An 18,921-nucleotide genomic window follows, 5' to 3' on the forward strand; every position below is an offset into this window, starting at 1 on the left:
ATACTACTTTATCTGAACCTCTTTGAAGTTTAACTTCGACATATAATTGACGACTTTACTTAACTACCCACTTACGACTTTACTTAACGACTTCCTTAGATCAATAAAATTAGGTGTTACGGGATTGATAAAAATTGATCTGTTTTCTTGACTTACTGTGATTCACTTACATATGTACATACATACATACAACATACATACAATCACGCCTGTGTCCCATGAAGGGGTAGGCAGAGCACATGAAACTACTCAGGTTTCAGTGCCACTCTTGGCAAATAAGGGGTTGAAAGAAAACGAAACTGTGACATTGCAGTGACAGGTTGCCAGCCTCTCGCCTACACGCCACAATTTAACCCATATCCCACAGTCGCCTTCTACGACACCCACGGGAAGAAAGGGGGTGGTGAAATTCTTAACCCGTCACCACACGGGACAAACATACACGGGACTTACATATGTACCTATAAATAACTTCAGGACATTGTTCTTCACGATAATATAACACAGGATGAATTTGAATACCATCTTTATAGAAACACACAGTACAAAATATTACAAATCCTAAGGGCAAACATTTGGGTGCACGTATATTTTTTATAAATGACATCATATGACATAAAATTTAATCTAATCTAATCGTCGAAAGATTGCTACCTATACTATTTTTTTTATGGAATAGGAGGCAAACGAGCAGACAGGTCACCTGATGGTAAGCGATCACTGCCGACTATGGACACCCGAAACACCAGAAGTGTTGGAGATGCGTTGCCGGCCTTTAAGATGGGTGTCTTGAAGGTATAAGACAGACCCACACAGATAACATAACACAGACAATTCTTTTGATATCAACTTTCGTCTATCATTTCATGACTCTTAATGTGCATTTTGTACCCCCATTTCAACATATTCCCATATAAAAACATTTAAAAAATCCCGGATGCACCGAAAACCGATAAAACGTTGGCCGCCCCTGCCTCACCATTCTAGAGAGGTGGCAGTGCATGCGCACCGACCCGTCTCAGTCAAGCGCCGATCGCGCCGCGAACAACTTTCACAACGGTCACGACCAAACAACGGACAACGGACATGACTACTTAAAAAAAAACAAAAAAATTTTTGTCAAAAAAAAATTCTCGAAAAAAAAAACTTTTTTTATATAAACGTGGTGTTGTGATGTCCATTTAAAAGTGTGTGGAAAATGCTGCAGCCGAGATTATTTGGATGTGCTTTCGACATGAGGAGCTTTGGAGGCTTCGTGTTCTTCGCTTTTATTTTAAGCTCAGCTCTAGTTTCGTGTCAAGGTAAGTCGCATTTTTTTATGTGGGCACAGCTGTCAAATTGACAAGTTGTCACACCTAGTCTAAGGAATCTATGTTAGGTATTTATGGTACAAGAGAACTTTTAAACTTCATGGCCGAAGAAAAAGTCATAAATCAAAATACTGTCGTTAGTATAAAACCTGAATGTTAATTCGACAAATTATGTTACTATATTCGTTGCTTTGTATGTAAGATAAAAGTTATGAACAATAAATATTAGGAATTTTATCAGAAATCCATACTAATATTATAAATGGGAAAGTATGTGTGTCTGTTTGTTTGTCCGTCTTTCACGGCGAATTGACGTGATTTTTTAAATGGAGATAGTTGGAGGGATGGAGAGTGACATAGGCTACTTTTTGTCTCTTTCTAACGCGAGCGAAGCCGCGGGAAAAAGCTTATTTTACATAAAAAGACATGTAGTGATAAAGACATCAACGCGCGCTTATATGTCGCGAGGGATGTAAAGCTTTTCGTACATTATGAATTACGATAATTCTACGTTATTTGTGCGTGTGCACGGGAAAACGTCCCACTTTGTCGATTGCTATAAAGCTGTTTTGTCAGTTTATTCATATAAAGTAAATCTCTCCTTAATGGTAACCGACAAAATGGGACGTTTTACTAAACACACACATTCATTGAAATAAATAGTTTAGTATCAATAATGAACAGTTTATAGCTCTAAAAGGAAACCTAAAACGATTTATAAATCCTTATATCTTTCATTTTTTTAAGTAATTTCAACATACCAAAAAATGAGCCGGAAAAACTTTAGTAGTATGTTTTTGGTTGTAAAAAAAATATAAACAATTTCTTAACATTCAGTTCAGTGGTGCAAAAATTACCGTACATATAAATTGACAAGCAAACCGGACATATAAGTGGGTCAAAATGTCAAAATGGAGCCGTAAGACAGGTAATGTAGTAACAGTGAAACCACGTTATATGTAGTAGTTTTAGTACCTAATAATGTAATAATCGATGGATTAGATTTATTGGTAAATAAATATGCAGGTAGCGGAAAATTTAAACTTCTCCGAAAATTTAGGAAAATTTATAGAAACTTTCAAATCAAAGAGCGTACACACATCTTAAAGGCTGGCAATGCACCTTCCCTCTTAGTGTTTCGGGTGTCCATGCGCAGCAGGGATTGCTGTCTGCTCGTTTGCCTCCTATTGCATACAAATTTCGCTATTTTGAAAAGTTTTCCATGACATATCCAGTATCTTAGTCTTTTTAGTTGCGTGAAATTGAGTCACATTCATCTAATTATTTACCATAAGATATACGCTTAGACCTTTTCTAAACGTCTAATAAAAGTAAAAGTATTCAAATATTTAAAGTTATTGGTCTATAACCTCACTAGGTCAAGCTATTCATGAATGGATGTGATATATGAATACTCTTATAATCGTATTCAAATATCCAGCTACATTAAATCTTTAAATTAATGAACTGAAAAACATATTCGAAATGATATCTTGTATCTTATGGATAGAGTTCCAAATTATAGTAAAGTTTAGTTGAAAAATCTCTTTTTTTTAATAGTTAACTTCATCAAAGGTAAACGTTTCATAATCAAAATTGAACCTTAATATGAACATATATGGAATTAAATTTACTATATCTACAAATGGGTGACACTGGGTCAAAAAGGTGACTTGTAAGTACCCATAATAAAACAGTTAATATCAGGACAGGTTCCCGTTTGTGCTAAAATATGTTAATGAGGTATTTATAGCGTTGTCTTTTATTGAGCAATCAAGGCCTTTTATCTAATTAGTGATTTGCAAAATCTTAACTATCTGAAATGTTCGCTAAAATCTTGGTGATAATCAGTTGACAGGGAAAATAGCAGTCATTTCCCTATATAAACGAAGTTTTTGCCTGCCTAGATAAGGTGGGTTGGTGGGTTATGGGTTTATTTAGTGGTAGATAGGAGAGGAAGTGACATTCCCATGTCTTCTTGCTTAAGGCAGCTGTAATGATTATATTAAAATGTAAACGTACAAAACACATTCAATGCTTGCGTGCAAATTAGAAATCTTTTCTCTAAATTCAACCCCAAGAAATTGATGAAAATGAGGCAGAGTTATGCTAAGATAAGTTGACAGTAACCGTTACTAAAACTAAAATATTCCTCCCTGGATCGTACCTGGCTCAAAAGTCCCCATTACTCCCGCTGGATGGCAATGGAGACCTGTTGGACCAGATACGACCCAGAACGAGGTACGCAGCCCCTCTCCCGCAAACGACGCCCTAACTCTTTGAAAAAGGAGCTAGCCTCGGAGCCCCAAGGCCCCGCCGTCTCACACAACATGCACATGTCATATTAAACGTCAACCCTCTATGACATTACGACGTTTACATAACCCTTGCACGGCCACAATCGCTATCAAGTTGTCTTGGGCCGTCCCTATCAGTCGACATCTTCTATTCCAATTAACACAAGTTAAATTAAAACCGAAATAAATTACACATATGAAAGAAAAAGTGACCAAGGCCTCCAGTGCCTGAGGTGGTGGTGGTGGTCTGGGTTTATTTCGGTTTTAATTTGTATATATAGTGGTGTGACTACTTTAAGATAGCACAAGTTGAAATATTTTCAATACCGAACCGAAATAAACCCAGACCACCACCACCAGGCACCAGAGGCCTTGGTCACTTTTTCTTTCATATGTGTAATTTATTTCGGTGTTAATTGACATCTTCTGTTTTTGTTTTATTTTGATGCGTTATGAAAGAGAGCTTTTTGAACCGTTAAGTGTTAACTAGCGAACAGTTATAATTTTTATTTTATTCTAATTTTACAAGTTCAAATCTCCACATGATACATATCGTCACTACTTTTAAAAAAACTTGTATCTTCGTCTGTCAATGAAAAGAAAATTGTAGTAAGTGTGTTTGGAATGTATATAGACTTACTGCGTTTTAACTTTGAGGTGCAGCGTGAGATACGAGATTTTTTAAAAGTAGTGACGATATATTGTAATAGAATAAGCTCGCATCCATAATTAATTAAAGTATATATTATATGTTGCAAATGTTCTCATATATCATTAATGTCAAGGATTTTTACATAACCTGTCGTTGGCCAAGATGCAGTTTTGACCAATTTTAATTTATGTGAACTGGTTTCGGTTTTGGTAGAGCACATGTAATTTTCATGCTTATTACACGGATATACATATATATAAAAAATATGTCAAAAACTATTTCCTTTCCTTTCTACAATAGTTATTTCAGCAATTCCCGTCAACTTTGTACAAAAATTAAGGGAAAAGTTAAATTTGTTTTTATTAATTCCTATTTTGTTACCAAGATTTTGTTGATGAATTGATATTTTATTAAGTTTTATTTCGTCATTAAGGTTCTCTAGTATCTGTATTTTCTTAATTATAACAATTATCCTGTATATATCTTACGAAAGTCGAATTATATTACTAAATGTTGGTAACAAAATAGGATCAATTAAAATTTGCTGACGTGGCATTGTACAAAGTTGACGGGAATTGCTGATTTAGGTATGCTACAATTAGCTGTACATATAAAATAAATAAAATAAAATAAATATTATAGGGCAGTCTTACACAGATTGACTGAGTCCCACGGTAAGCTCAAGATGGCTTGTGTTGCAGGTACTCAGACAACGATATATATAATATACAAATACTTATATACATAGAACACACATACATACATACAATACATAAATTATAAAAAAATGTAATGTAATTATAAAATAATTTGTACATAGAGGTATATAATAAAAAAGGTACCTATTTTGTAACCACTAGACTAGAAGGACACATTCATTAATTCATTAAAATTTACTTTATTCTTGTCAAATTATGTTATGACTCAGAGTCATTTGTGATAAAATAGATAGTAAACTATAATAAATAAATAATCATTATAGGACATTGTTACACAGATTGACTGAGGCCCACGGTAAGCTCAAGAAGGCTTGTGTTGTGGGTACTCAAACAACGATATATATAATATATAAATACTTATATACATAGAAAACATCCATGACTCAGGAACAAATATCTGTGCTCATCACACAAATAAATGCCCTTACCAGGATTCGAACCCGGGACCGCGGCGCAGCAGGCAGGGTCACTACTGACTGCGCCAGACCGGTCGTCTGTTAACTGTAATGTTACTAGTTTACTTCTTACTGACTGCTCGATTCAAATTTAAGTTATTAGCTCTATATCCGACACACTTTTAATACTGATACATCAATATCAAATGGAATATTCAATTCAAATTCGAAAATAAATGAAATATTCAAGTTTTTCCAACATCAAACATAGCGTACAGGTAAACCACAAATAGACAATTAATTTCACATCAACATAATCGCGTATATTTCACATTCTTCCAAATGTTGCACCACATAGTTATTATATACCAGTTTGCGGCCAAATTAGCAAGCTATTTTAATTAACGAAGATATTGATAATTTGATAGGTTTATAATGAAGTAGATTAATGGAGTAGTTCAAGTATGACAAAAGAAATAAGTTCAAATAAATGGACCAAAACTGAGTGGCAAGTAGATGGTGAAATTGATTTGTGATGTTTTATATTAAGACGAAGGGTAAGGCAAAACTAGCGCCACTTTCGATTACTTCAAAATTACATCTAATTTCAGAAATATGTCTACATTAGTCGCTAATTTACAAAACACTATTTACATTTACTAATAAGTATTACTAAAAAAATATCTAATTTTGAAGATATAAAAAAATATCGAAAGTGGCGCTAGTGTCGCCTTACCCTACACCCAAATAATTTTTCCCCTCACTAGCTCGGAAACACGTGTTTTGTCCTTTAATAGCAGCGGGTAAAAACGCATTTTATCCACTAGTGGGTAAAGTAATTTGACCTTGAATAAAGTCAAATTAAACGCTTTAAAATTGATAAAAGTAGGTGAATCTAGTAATAAAGATGATTTACCACCTGTGGAACTACTGGAAGCAGTGATAAACGCATTTCTTTGCGTTGTAGTTTCCTTGCTATAGTGAGGGGAAAAGTTTTGTGTTACACTCGGGTGCAAATGTATTTTACTTCTCGTGTGTTAAAAAACTCGCAAGTTCAGGATTCTATTCTAGAACCACTCGCTTCGCTCGTGGTTCAACTATAGAATCCTTTCACTTGCTCGTTTTTCAATTCCACACTCGGCGTTAAAATACAACTTTGCCCCCTTGTATAACAAATAACTATTCCCAGACTTTACGAGTATTATCAATTTAAAAGTTACTAGTAGTCATGTCACTTTTTCACGAACTTAAGATGGCAATTTGTACACTTCCTCTCTACGAGTTATGGACGTTTTAGGACAGGTTACACGATCTCCTTTTTGTTTCTAGTTATTGTCTGGTGGCGCTTTTGGTGGTTGAATGTCATTTTGCGTGACATTTTTTAGATATGCTATCGTGTAAGGTTTAAAACCTCAAATCAAAAACATAGGTTAAGCTATTCTATACTTTTTGAAATTTATGAATGTCCTCTTGATGAAAGGAAACATAGATTCATCAGCTTTTCTTTGGTTTTTAAGAAGAAAAAAAAAAAACCGCAAAAGACTTACCCCCTTATTCATAAACGTACACCAAAGTTATCAAGCCGATAAAGTTCGGTGGCCCCTTTCTATCACACCAATTAAATATGTCGGAAAGGGACAACCGAACCACAGTATAATAAAGAGTACTATCGTACAGTATGGCCACTCCCGCTCCCCGCTGAATGTGCCGCCCACCTCTCGGTTACCCCACAGTTACCGCCTGTCAGAAACACGAACAGTCGACCTGTCATATTTCACTCATAAAAATATAGTACGCGTTCACCTATACGAGATAAGACTGTCTGCTAGGAATGCACCTCTTTCAATATATTTGATCGCCAGTGTCCGAGGTGTGACCGAACTGTATCAGCTTGATTACTTTAGTGTACGTTTATGAATAAGGGGGGGGGGGGGGGGGTTTAACATTTATCCAGATTTTAAACACACACAGACAAGACAACACACACAAACTTACTAAGTAAACTTATAAAAGACATAGTTCCGTAACATTCTGAATCTTCTCTCGATTACACAGTGACCGGTTGGCAACTCTGCCAACACTTGCACAAGCCGGTCATCTAAATGTCACTCATGGTTCTTTGGCAATGTCGCGGTTGATTTCGTGAAAGGATATATGCTATGTTGGGCTGGGTTAATGGGTTCAAATCTAAGAGACTAAAAAGGATTGATCGAATTTTGTAATTTGAAAAACTCATTCCTGAATAAAATAGAATAGAAAAGAAAACATTTATTTAACGCCACAACAAAGTACAAATAATTGGTTAAGTGGCGTTATTTTTATTTGAACCTCTGTTAAAGTTTAAAAAGCCAGAATATTTGAAATGAGAACGTTTATCAATAAGTTTCAAAAGCATATCATAAATGCCACACGTGATATTTCTACTCCTTGTCAAAATTGAGACACTGCAGTATGCACTGTTAATATGTCTCAAATTTTCCGATTTTGTGCTGAACCTACATAATACACAAAATGTTCTTAGTTCTCTTCATTTGCGAACAGGAAACTAGTGTCTTCTCGACTTTGTTTTGCATAACATTAATTAATACTATCCTACGTTCATCTCTGAGGCCAATACGTATCAAAATTCATCTCAATCTGTTCAGAAGTTTAAGTACTACGAGCTAAAAGGCGGACAGACATAGTTGCTAAACAAATGAAAGAACACTACTAATGATGTTTCCCCCATTTCTTGAATTATCTTCACATGTGCATTGTGATACAATAATCACTTGTATTGTAACATTTCTTACGGCTTTTATATTACAGTTCCTGCCATTCACCATGGCGCTTCATTGAGCCTTTAATAGTATGACATTATGAATCAAAGTAGACGTCTTCGTTAATGGCACGGTGTATACCTGTACGTAACGGGTATTGAAATGTCACTTTTTGTCTGTCATTGTTATGATAAGTGACATAGACCTTGTTTGAACACTTATCTGGTGATTTGTGACCTTATTTCAATAAGGTAAGGTTAGAATTTACGAGTAGGTGAACTATTGTATTAAGTAAATTAAAAATATCTTTATTTAGTACTTATAAATCTAAGTTTAGCAGGTTATGTCATATTTGAATTGCAACGATAGTGTATTGATCAAATTAAAATATGAAGACCATTCTTAGGGCTAACAATATGAAATTATATTTACAAAAAGTTGTAGAAGTACAGCTTAAAAAATATGTTTTATGTAGAACAAAAAATGAATGCACAATTTACATGAAACAAAATATCACATAGGTAATAATTTTTAAATAACACAGGTACATGCAAAAAAACCATCAGTTTTCGTACTGTTATGTAAAAGAGTTACTTTTTAATAAACCTCTTATTAAAACATCGTTGAAAGTCATTACAAAATACAAAATCACATATTAAAAATATTCCCAAAACAAGCAGACTCCAAAATTGCGCTTCCATACTTCTCTCCAATTTATTTGTCTGTGGTCAGCACCTGCAACAATTGAAAAATAACTTTAGTTGTTTTATTATAAGGTTCTTGTTGGCTTGATATTGAAGTGGCACGTAGAAATCTGTGACAACATGATATTAAAAGAAAAAGTCGATGACCAAACTCATTTGCTATATTAATAGTAATATAAAATGGAATTGGATATTATATTACATTGGTCACGAAGAAATGGCGTGAATTTTTCTACTTATTGGAATAGTTTGTATCATTTTCACCTTTTATTGATGAAATACGTAGTTCCCTTAAAACTTTTTAAACTGTGGATGTAGAAACCCGAAATTTAATTTGAAAACTTGAAATTTTTGTTGCAACTTTTATAACGAATTCGTATGTTTGTTTTGGGCATAACAAAATAAAAACCGGCCAAGAGCGTGTCGGGCCACGCTCAGTGTAGGGTTCCGTAGTTTTCCGTATTTTTCTCAAAAACTACTAAACCTATCAAGTTCAAAACAATTTTCCTAGAAAGTCTTTATAAAGTTCTACTTTTGTGATTTTTTTCATATTTTTTAAACATACGGTTCAAAAGTTAGAGGGGGGGGGACGCACTTTTTTTTCCTTTAGGAGCGATTATTTCCGAAAATAATAATATTATTAAAAAACCATCTTAGTAAACCCTTATTCATTTTTAAATACCTATTCAACAATATATCACACGTTGGGGTTGGAATGAAAAAAAATATCAGCCCCCACTTTACATGTAGGGGGGGTACCCTAATAAAACATTTTTTTCCATTTTTTATTTTTGCACTTTGTTGGCGTGATTGATATACATATTGGTACCAAATTTCAGCTTTCTAGTGCTAACGGTTACTGAGATTATCCGCGGACGGACGGACGGACGGACGGACGGACGGACGGACGGACGGACGGACGGACGGACGGACGGACAGACAGACATGGCGAAACTATAAGGGTTCCTAGTTGACTACGGAACCCTAAAAAGATCCTGTAAAAAATTAAAAAAAATATTTTTTTACCCTTCAAGCCCATATAAATCTAATTAATTTCTCAAATTTAAGATAAGTAGAATTTAACGTATACTTTTTATCTCAATGCGGTTATAATTAAAATCTGTAAGTTTTTGAATACTTATAGGTATGTATATAAAAATAAAAATTTGCTACATATTAACTCATTACAACGTATCAGGTATTTTAAATCGCATACGTTGTAATAAATGTAATGAGAGACCTTTAGATCTGCCCATAAGGCCATCCACACAAGTCATCGACCTCTGCCACCTGTCACTTTACATTCATCAGACCTTCTAGAACCTACTAGAAGGTTCTCTCCTTCTAGAACAAAAGACCTTTCAAATCAGAACCTAATCGTCCTATTTAAGCGTGAAGGATCAAAAGTCTTGGACTCCATAGTCCCGAGAACTGCAAAGGACAAACAAATAATATAAGTAAATAATAATAATTGAGCGGTTGAGCCTGCTCTCACACATATGATCACTTTGTCTTAAGAAGAAAATACTTCGACTAGTATTTACATTTTGCAGGTTTACATACCTTCTAATATACATTTTACAAAAACTTGTAACAATCCTACATTGTAACTTGTAAAAATCTACATTTTACAATAACGTGTAACTTGTAAAAATCTACATTTTACAAAAAACATGTAAACACTTGCCTGTCTAAAATTATCACTAAACTCTGCACTCCTACAAGTTTCAAATGTTTTACTAGCAATGAGCAATCAACATACCGTTTTAAAATATCCGCCATATTAGTTGACCGCAAACTTTATGACCACACCGAATCGTTTAGCAAGTGGCTTGGTTGGAATTGAAGGGGCGACCCAGTGTCAGCGGGTATGGAAATACATGTAAAAATAGTGGAAAAATCGTACACATAATTTTTATTTACTTATATTCTAACTATGAGTATGTTCCTAATATTAAATCATAGATAAAAACTAGTTTTTGTTGTAAAAAATGTGAAGTACTTATTTTATTAAGCTGAAAACCAGTAAAAAAATTGTAAAAAAAAAATGTTTGTTGCAGAAAAAATCTTTTACTCAGTCTCCTAAAACAATTTCTTATGTTTAGTTAACAAAATAAAGTACCTCTGTGAAATGGTTAAATATCTGTCATACTCATGCATGGAACCGGAAGACCGGAACACGGAACTGGACTAAAAAATTAACTATTAAAAATGGATCCGGTATATGAAGTCGCTTAATAGTATTAAATTACTTCTTAGTAATACTTATCAGGTAAGCATAATGTAGTTTCCGGGTCAAAGATTTCGAGAGAAACACATTTTAAAATAGGTCCAGTTTATTTAATTTTTTATCAGGCTGTCCCTATCGCACTATTAATAAGTGTGATAGGGACGGCCAGATGTTTTATCATTTATAGCGCGACCATACTTGCCTGCCTGGAGTTTTTTATGGTGTTGTAATATTTACTATATTTAGTCGAGGCATAGCCTATGCAATTATATATTAATATCACGGTACTTACATATCTTGTTCATGTGTAGGCGATAAAGGCATTAAATACAATAGTTATGTTTTCGTTTGTAACACTTATGCTAATATTAACAGTTCGGCGATCGAGGCATGAAAACATTAACCCCAATTTATTTATTTATGCGCTATTTCTATAATAAATTCTAACGTATTCTTAGATTACTGTCTCTAAAAATAAACGTGGTCAAAATCAGTCAAATCAGTCAGTATCAGTCAAATAAAAGTCAACCCAAGAACACAACTACCACTGTGACTGAACGAAAGACACCTTGCTAAATAATGGATGCTGATACGCAATAATTTGTTATCCCACATGCATTTTGCAATAACATGTCAACTCAAAAATTTGACGGTTAAAGTTGACATTTTATTGCAAAATTCATGTGGAATAACACATTATTGCGTATTAGCATCCTTTTGTGGGTGCAAGGAGTCTAGAGAGCGAGCACACAATGCATGCTCTCCAATTTCTCCATACTTATGACTCGGAAGACATCTCGCCAACTTTAGTATCAACAGTACCAAAGACCACACCCCACCAGTCCAGAATATGAGTACATCATCTCGCCAACTTTAGTATCAACAGTACCAAAGACCACACCCCAGCAGTCCAAAACATGAGTACATTTTTGTACTGAGGTGAAAAAATTTACACATATTTATGAACTCGACTGTACAACCTTACAAGTTACAAACCATGTCACCTCACAGGATACAGTCGACTTTCGAATACGTCTAAAAAAATCCACTTTATACCAAATAAGGTTTAAAAAATCTCTAAAGTTTACAAAAACGCTGACAGTCGTACCGTACTAACAGCAACACTCTTAGCTAACCATCGGTAGACTTTATGCCCTTGTAATAAGGATTACAAATGTACAGTTAACAGTGTTGTCGATGGTACCGCGCGAAAACCTGCACCGCACTGGGTCAGTAGAAGCAGTCCTTTACTTTGTATTAAAAGGGCGTATTTGCGTTAAACTTTACAAGCATTTAAGACTTTTTGGAATGGAGACCATTAGTGTCTAGTGTTCACGGATGTCGATATAGATCTCAAACGATTACTTTTTATGTCGATTTTATCGATAGTTTTTGCGAAAGTTGCGATATTTGTACTTAGTACAAAAGTAATCGAAATAGTTATGTATAATATTATTTTTATATTAGCTTACATACTAACGTTTTGAACAAAGCATTATAAAATTTGATTACATTTACAACAAAGAAACATAAACAAACAAAGTATCGAATTATAGCCTTTTATATATTACATACAACATTATGTTTGTTTATCGCCTATTATTTATATTTAGGACACCTGGGAGTACCCAAAAGTCCTTGATGTTTACTGTAAAATTTAAATAAATACTTACTCGATTATTACATTTAGATATGACACGGATCCGACGTGTAATTTTTTGCCATTACTTTTATCCCAGTGACATCGTCTCATCTTCGAAACATTTGTTTGAATACGACAGAAAGTTTTTAAACTGTAATATTTTGACCACGTTTATTTTTAGAGACAGTAATCTAAGAATACGTTAGAATTTATTATAGAAATAGCGCATAAATGAATAAATTGGGGTTAATGTTTTCATGCCTCGATCGCCGAACTGTTAATATTAGCATAAGTGTTACAAACGAAAACATAACTATTTAATGCCTTTATCGCCTACACATGAACAAGATATGTAAGTACCGTGATATTAATATATAATTGCATAGGCTATGCCTCGACTAAATATAGTAAATATTACAACACCATAAAAAACTCCAGGCAGGCAAGTATGGTCGCGCTATAAATGATAAAACATCTGGCCGTCCCTATCGCACTTATTAATAGTGCGATAGGGACAGCCTGATATGATATCGTCTATCGCGCGACCATGCTACCCGTGCTGGTCATCATTGAAATATAAGTCCCAGACATAAATTGTACGACTTCAGAACTACAGCAGGAGTATACGTAAAGAACTAAGTACCCATTTTTTGTACACTTTGTGGATTTTGTTGCATTTTTACTCGTTACATTTGTAATTTAAAAAAATCGTACATAGAGCAACTGCCTATAGAATGGAATTTAAGTTCCGTTTAAAAATACGTGGAAATCTACACTAGTCTTTCCAATAAGCTCAACCACTCAGTAAAAGGCTCTGTTTAAAAACAAGTAAAACGTAAACATGAAAAAAAAAGTTTTCTATGAAAATAATTTAATTGGTTCTTAGAGAAATAAAACGTTGTTTGGGGTAATATTGGCCGCTAGGCCACGAGTGCATGACTGCATGTTCTCAGAATGCACCTTGCACCTTGCAACATATAATATTGGCTACAATCTTGCGGTTACAAGCATATTGTTACGGTACAATATGCCTTTTATCGCCCTAGAGCGATATTGGTTTATCTTGTATGGCCCTTTCTGTTTTGACTTAAATAACGTCGACTAAAGTAAGTATGACACGAAGAATTTAGTGCATTGACCCGCCATGGCATGTGTAATTAAAGTACACATATACTTTAATTTATACTGCTGTCCTGCCTGCACATTGATTGACAGCACGATTCGATGATACGTTAAGGGCCACTTGCACCAACGAAAATGGAGGGTTAACCCGAGGGTTAACCCACCACTTTATATCTAATTTGACAGATAACAGCCCACTAACCCTGAGTTAAGTAGTTCATGCAAGTGGGCCGGTATCGGTAGCGAAAATGCTAAAATGGAAAGGAGCCCCCTTTCAACTTGGGAATTTTTAGTTAAATATACAAGTGTTATTAACTAGATTTATCGAAAAAAATCAAAACGGTCCGACACAGATAAAAATAATAACAATCTGTGTTGAGAAAATCATTGCTCTATCTTCAAAAACCAGGGAGGAAATAGTCGAGAGCGTTTGTATGGAGAATTGACCTCTTCCGTATCGTCTTAAATATTATTGTAGATTTGGATTGAATATGTCAATGTTAAAATGACGTTTAAGAAAAATCTTCACTTTAGACATATACGTATCCGTTTATACTCGTAGTGCTAATAATTCCCATCGCCCATGCGATAGAGATAAGACATCGCGAGTCAATGTACGAAATGCTTCGTGCCTAGCGTCCTTACAAGGCATTTTAATTTGTAATTACTTTATCAAGTAATGAAATGATTTTACTACTTGTTTTCGAGTAATATATTTTATTATTTCCTGTCGACGGCCCATTAAACGTGCCTTGTTTAAAAGCATGCAATCGTTTACAACATAAAAAGGCATGAAAAATATATCTTACACACATGTGTAATTACAATTACACGTACCTATACTATTTATCTGTTTTTAGAGTGTTACGTTTACAAAATCTTGTTTTTCTTTTCCATCTCACGGACGCGGTTACAAAGTAAAGTAAAATGTGAAAAGTAAGAAAATATTATCATAGAAAAACGTGGTAAAAACTTGTCATACTGGTAGGCAATACGTACATAGGTATAAATACTCGTATTGGTACATAATATATGTAATGCAAGGCCATGGGGTAAACGAATAGCGCTGTGCACTAGTTTGGTTATAATATGTATAATGAATAGAATACCTACATAATTATATGATTGATGTATTGTATAACATCTACCGCGGAATAGAATAGGTATCGAGACAAACCTTATTGGTTTAACGATACTGTGTAATTAATTAAAGGTTTTTGTTTGTAATTACCTAAATAAATAAATAAAAAAACTTGCAGCTTTCTGTAGCGGCATCAGGCCCAGTAGCCGAATGGCATTTCTACGACGAAACGAAGTAGAATCGTCTATCATCCATGTAATGCAATGCGCTATACATCCGAATCGAAACCCTCCTCAAACCATAAGAAAACGTACTCTCACATCAAAGACCATCATACCTACTCTTCCGCCCCCTCTTGTATTTCAAGTGTAATTTTTCTACGATTGAAGGCAAACGAGCAGACAGGTCGCCTGATGGTAAGCGGTCACTGCTGCCCATTGCCGGTTTACGCTCTTTTCTTGAACCTTTTGAAAGTCGCAGTTATTCCACAGTATAGCTGTGCGAGGCAGGAAGTTTCTGGAGAAACGCATAGTTGAGGACTGCTTACGGTCCGATACGTCTGTTCCTTTGGCAACAGATAAAAAAATATAAAAAATAGTTTTGATATGTACAGTTTGAGCTCTTTCTAACGATACCCCGCTTGACCCAGGGACTTGAAATTTACAGTTTGCTCCCCTTTCATTTTGGCAATTTTCTATAATTAATATTAATAAATAAAAAAAAATAATACTTTCAATTTGTATAGGTTAACAATGTTTATAACTATTCCAAATTTAAAATCGATAGCAAAAATAGTTCTCGAGATATTTAGTAATGTGACAGACGGACAGAGTCGTACCATAAGGGTTCCTTTTGTACCATTTTTGGTACGAAACCCTAAAAAGGCACACCCCATCTGTCTACGACAATTTTAAACCATATTTCGATGGCACTCGTTAGCTTAACAAGCTGCAATAAAACGTAATCGCTTCTCATTATCCAAGATGGCGGAGAAAGTACCCGATGACTTTCAAATTAACGTTGGTTTTGGGAGAAACAGAGCGGGGTATTTTGTCGCGTTTTGACGAAAATCTGTCTATTTTTAGTACGGATTACTCATAAAAGTTATAGCTTGATTGTACTACTTTACGGGTACGTAGCCAAATGTACGAAACCTTCTACGAAAATATCGTTATCGTAGCTAGCTATCTCTATCGCTCTTCTGAATTGGCGTGACAGAGTCAGCCTGCGTTTCGATCGGCGTCTAGCATCAACGATTGTCATTTGAAAAGGAGTAAATATACAATAAAGTATTTAAATAAATAAATATTGGGGACACCTTACACAGATCAACTTAGCCCCAAACTAAGCAAAGCTTGTACTATGGGTGCTAAGCGACGATATAATACATACTTATATACATAGAAAACATCCATGACTCAGGAACAAATATCTGTGCTCATCACACAAATAAATGCCCTTATCGGGATTCGAACCCAGGATCGCGGCTTAGCAGGCAGTGTCACTACCGACTGAGCCAGACCGGTCGCCATTTAGTTTTAGATTGTTTGTTTTTTTTTGGTAATTACCTTAATAAATATAAAAAATACAGACGTGCGTTTATTTATGTATGTACAACTGAGACAACGCTGGAAACATACAATTAAAATACAGATCAAACTAAGCATAGCCTAGCTTTTCATTATCAAGAAACATCAAAAAACGGAAGTAAATGAAGGTATTCATCGATTTATGCCGCAGAAATTAAGCACATCGATGAATGATTTCCGTTGATCGTATCAATGAATGATCCAATCAACACGTTTTGCTCATTCTAAACCTTATATCAATGTAATAAAGTTTACCAACAGTCATTTATAGAGAATCATTCATCAGTAGAACAGTACTAAGAGTAGAAGCAGATTCTGATATGAAAATTTGATTTGTTTTTTTTCTTATTTTGAAACAACTTTGACCGTGAATCAGACAGTGTTACAGTGTGACAGGTGTGACAGCTATATTCTGTCAAACAAGTCTGTCATTAAATAGGAACAAAGAAAACTATATGCATCCTTTTCTTTAGGGTGCTAGACTTGGTTGACAGAAAATACCTACTCATGCAGATGCTACTGACTAAGTAAAATCGGGGCCTAGTCAAACTATCGAGTGAACTATCCTGTGAGACTATCGCAAAAGGCTAAACGAGAAGAAAACATTATGATATAATTTATGGTATTGGTACGGACAGTTATTTGTCAATTTTCATACTGTTGTAGTGCATCTTTTCCATCGTATTTTCACGGATATGCAAGTAAGTGTTATGCTATTTTAGAACTATACAACAATTTTAGAACTATTTGGGAACTAACATGACAAATACAAATGTTACCGAAAAAACAAAATAGAAAAAGATAAAGACATATTTTTAACATTTTACTTGAACTTATTAGCGCGCGTAACGTGCCTGATATCTGAACTCCATGTCGTATCAAAATAAAATCTAAACATTCTTAAATCCTAATCAGCCATGGTAGCACAGATAAAAACGTCTATGATTATCTATGGTTTATAGCCCCCGATGTAGGCAATTAACACACTTAGCGATCAGCGCCATCTGGTGTGATTTGGGTTAAGCTGCTTCGGTGGTATAATAGTTAGCAGTTGACCTGATCTGATGATAATGCGTAATTTCATTAGGAAGATTAGTTACTTTACGGCTTAGAGTTAAGACGCTAAAAGTTTGATAATGATATTAATGATAAACCTTTCTTACTGTCTATTTTACCTTTTGAATGAATCGATTTGTATTTAATTTCTTCATGTTTATTGCTTATATAAGGTGTACAATTTGAAGATTGAAGTATGTAATATAATAAATATTGATCTTCATGATGTTACAAAAAAGTAAAACGAGAATACAATCAGTCAAATGTTGAGTGTAGTATTCAGTAGTAGTAGTTAAATATGCATTGTAGAGGTATACAGTTACGATGAAAATAGCACAAAACGTTTGTTACATACTAAAACATCTCAATTAAAATTAACTGTGTGAAAATAAAATGTCCTAAAAACACTTTTTCTAAATGACTCGAGTACAGCTTATTATTTCAGTTTGCTCCAAATCGGAAACTCGACGCTCGAACACTTAATGTTATTAGACAGTTATTTAGTTACTAAGAGTGTTTTCAACTTTTCACACTATCCGATTCGACAGCCTGTCTTGCAGGAGACTGCCGTCCCTAATCAAGTCTGCCTTAGACCAAAGAGTATCGAGTATTATAGAGAGTTCCTGTCGAAGTAAAATGTGTAATCACAGTGCTTAGACTGCCATCTCTCGACACAGGCTTATAACTTTTGAACCTCAGTTTTGACAATTTAGCCCATATTCTTAGCTTGATATGTGTCAAAATGTCAAATATTAATATTAACGCCATCTAGCTGAGCGTACCCTAAAGCTGTAATGTCATCTAGGCCACCGTACCTTTTTCTGTATGGTACTGAGGTACGATTTTTTCTTAGACTATCTGTCTATACGGAGTTATTATATGTCTTTGCTTAGACTTAGAGTCAGACCAAACTACAGCCCATTACATTTCAAAAAGCTTTTCGGGTGAAATTGGGCGTAATCGTAAAATGAACTCTTACCTATTCATAAACGTTCACTAATGTTATCAAGCCGATAAAGTTCGTTTATCCCTTTCCGACGTATTGGTGTGTTAGAAAGGGTCAAACGAACTTTATCGGCTTGATAACTTTAGTGTACGTTTATGAATAAGGGGTTTATTCTTTAACTTTGAAATGCGAAGGCTCTATTGAAAGATCTCTGTATGTATTCAAGTAAGTTGGTATTCTTACATTTCATCGGGTATCCGATATTTAATCGGGTAATGTGACAACACTCTCACAAGGACACTCAACTGATCAAAGACAGATCTTAAATCTTTAACAATATGGTATAAATTGTCAATTAACCGATAATGATAGTTCTGGTGCTTATAGGAAGCATTTTTATGATTGGAAAACAAGTTATC

General features: G+C 34.6%; 1 protein-coding gene across 1 annotated transcript in view; it reads left to right on the forward strand.

Moving 5' to 3' along the window:
• Positions 1–1,033: 1,033 nt before the first annotated feature.
• The window catches only part of LOC125237517 (mucin-5AC), a 160,342-nt gene continuing 142,454 nt past the window's right edge, over positions 1,034–18,921 (forward strand). The window contains exon 1 of the mRNA XM_048144639.1: positions 1,034–1,301. Coding sequence (XP_048000596.1) covers positions 1,199–1,301 — 103 coding nt within the window. The 5' untranslated portion in view covers positions 1,034–1,198. The remainder of the gene's footprint in view (positions 1,302–18,921) is intronic.

This window comes from Leguminivora glycinivorella, chromosome 21 (genome assembly GCF_023078275.1).
Source record: "Leguminivora glycinivorella isolate SPB_JAAS2020 chromosome 21, LegGlyc_1.1, whole genome shotgun sequence".
In the NCBI taxonomy this organism is placed as follows: Eukaryota; Metazoa; Arthropoda; class Insecta; order Lepidoptera; family Tortricidae; genus Leguminivora; species Leguminivora glycinivorella.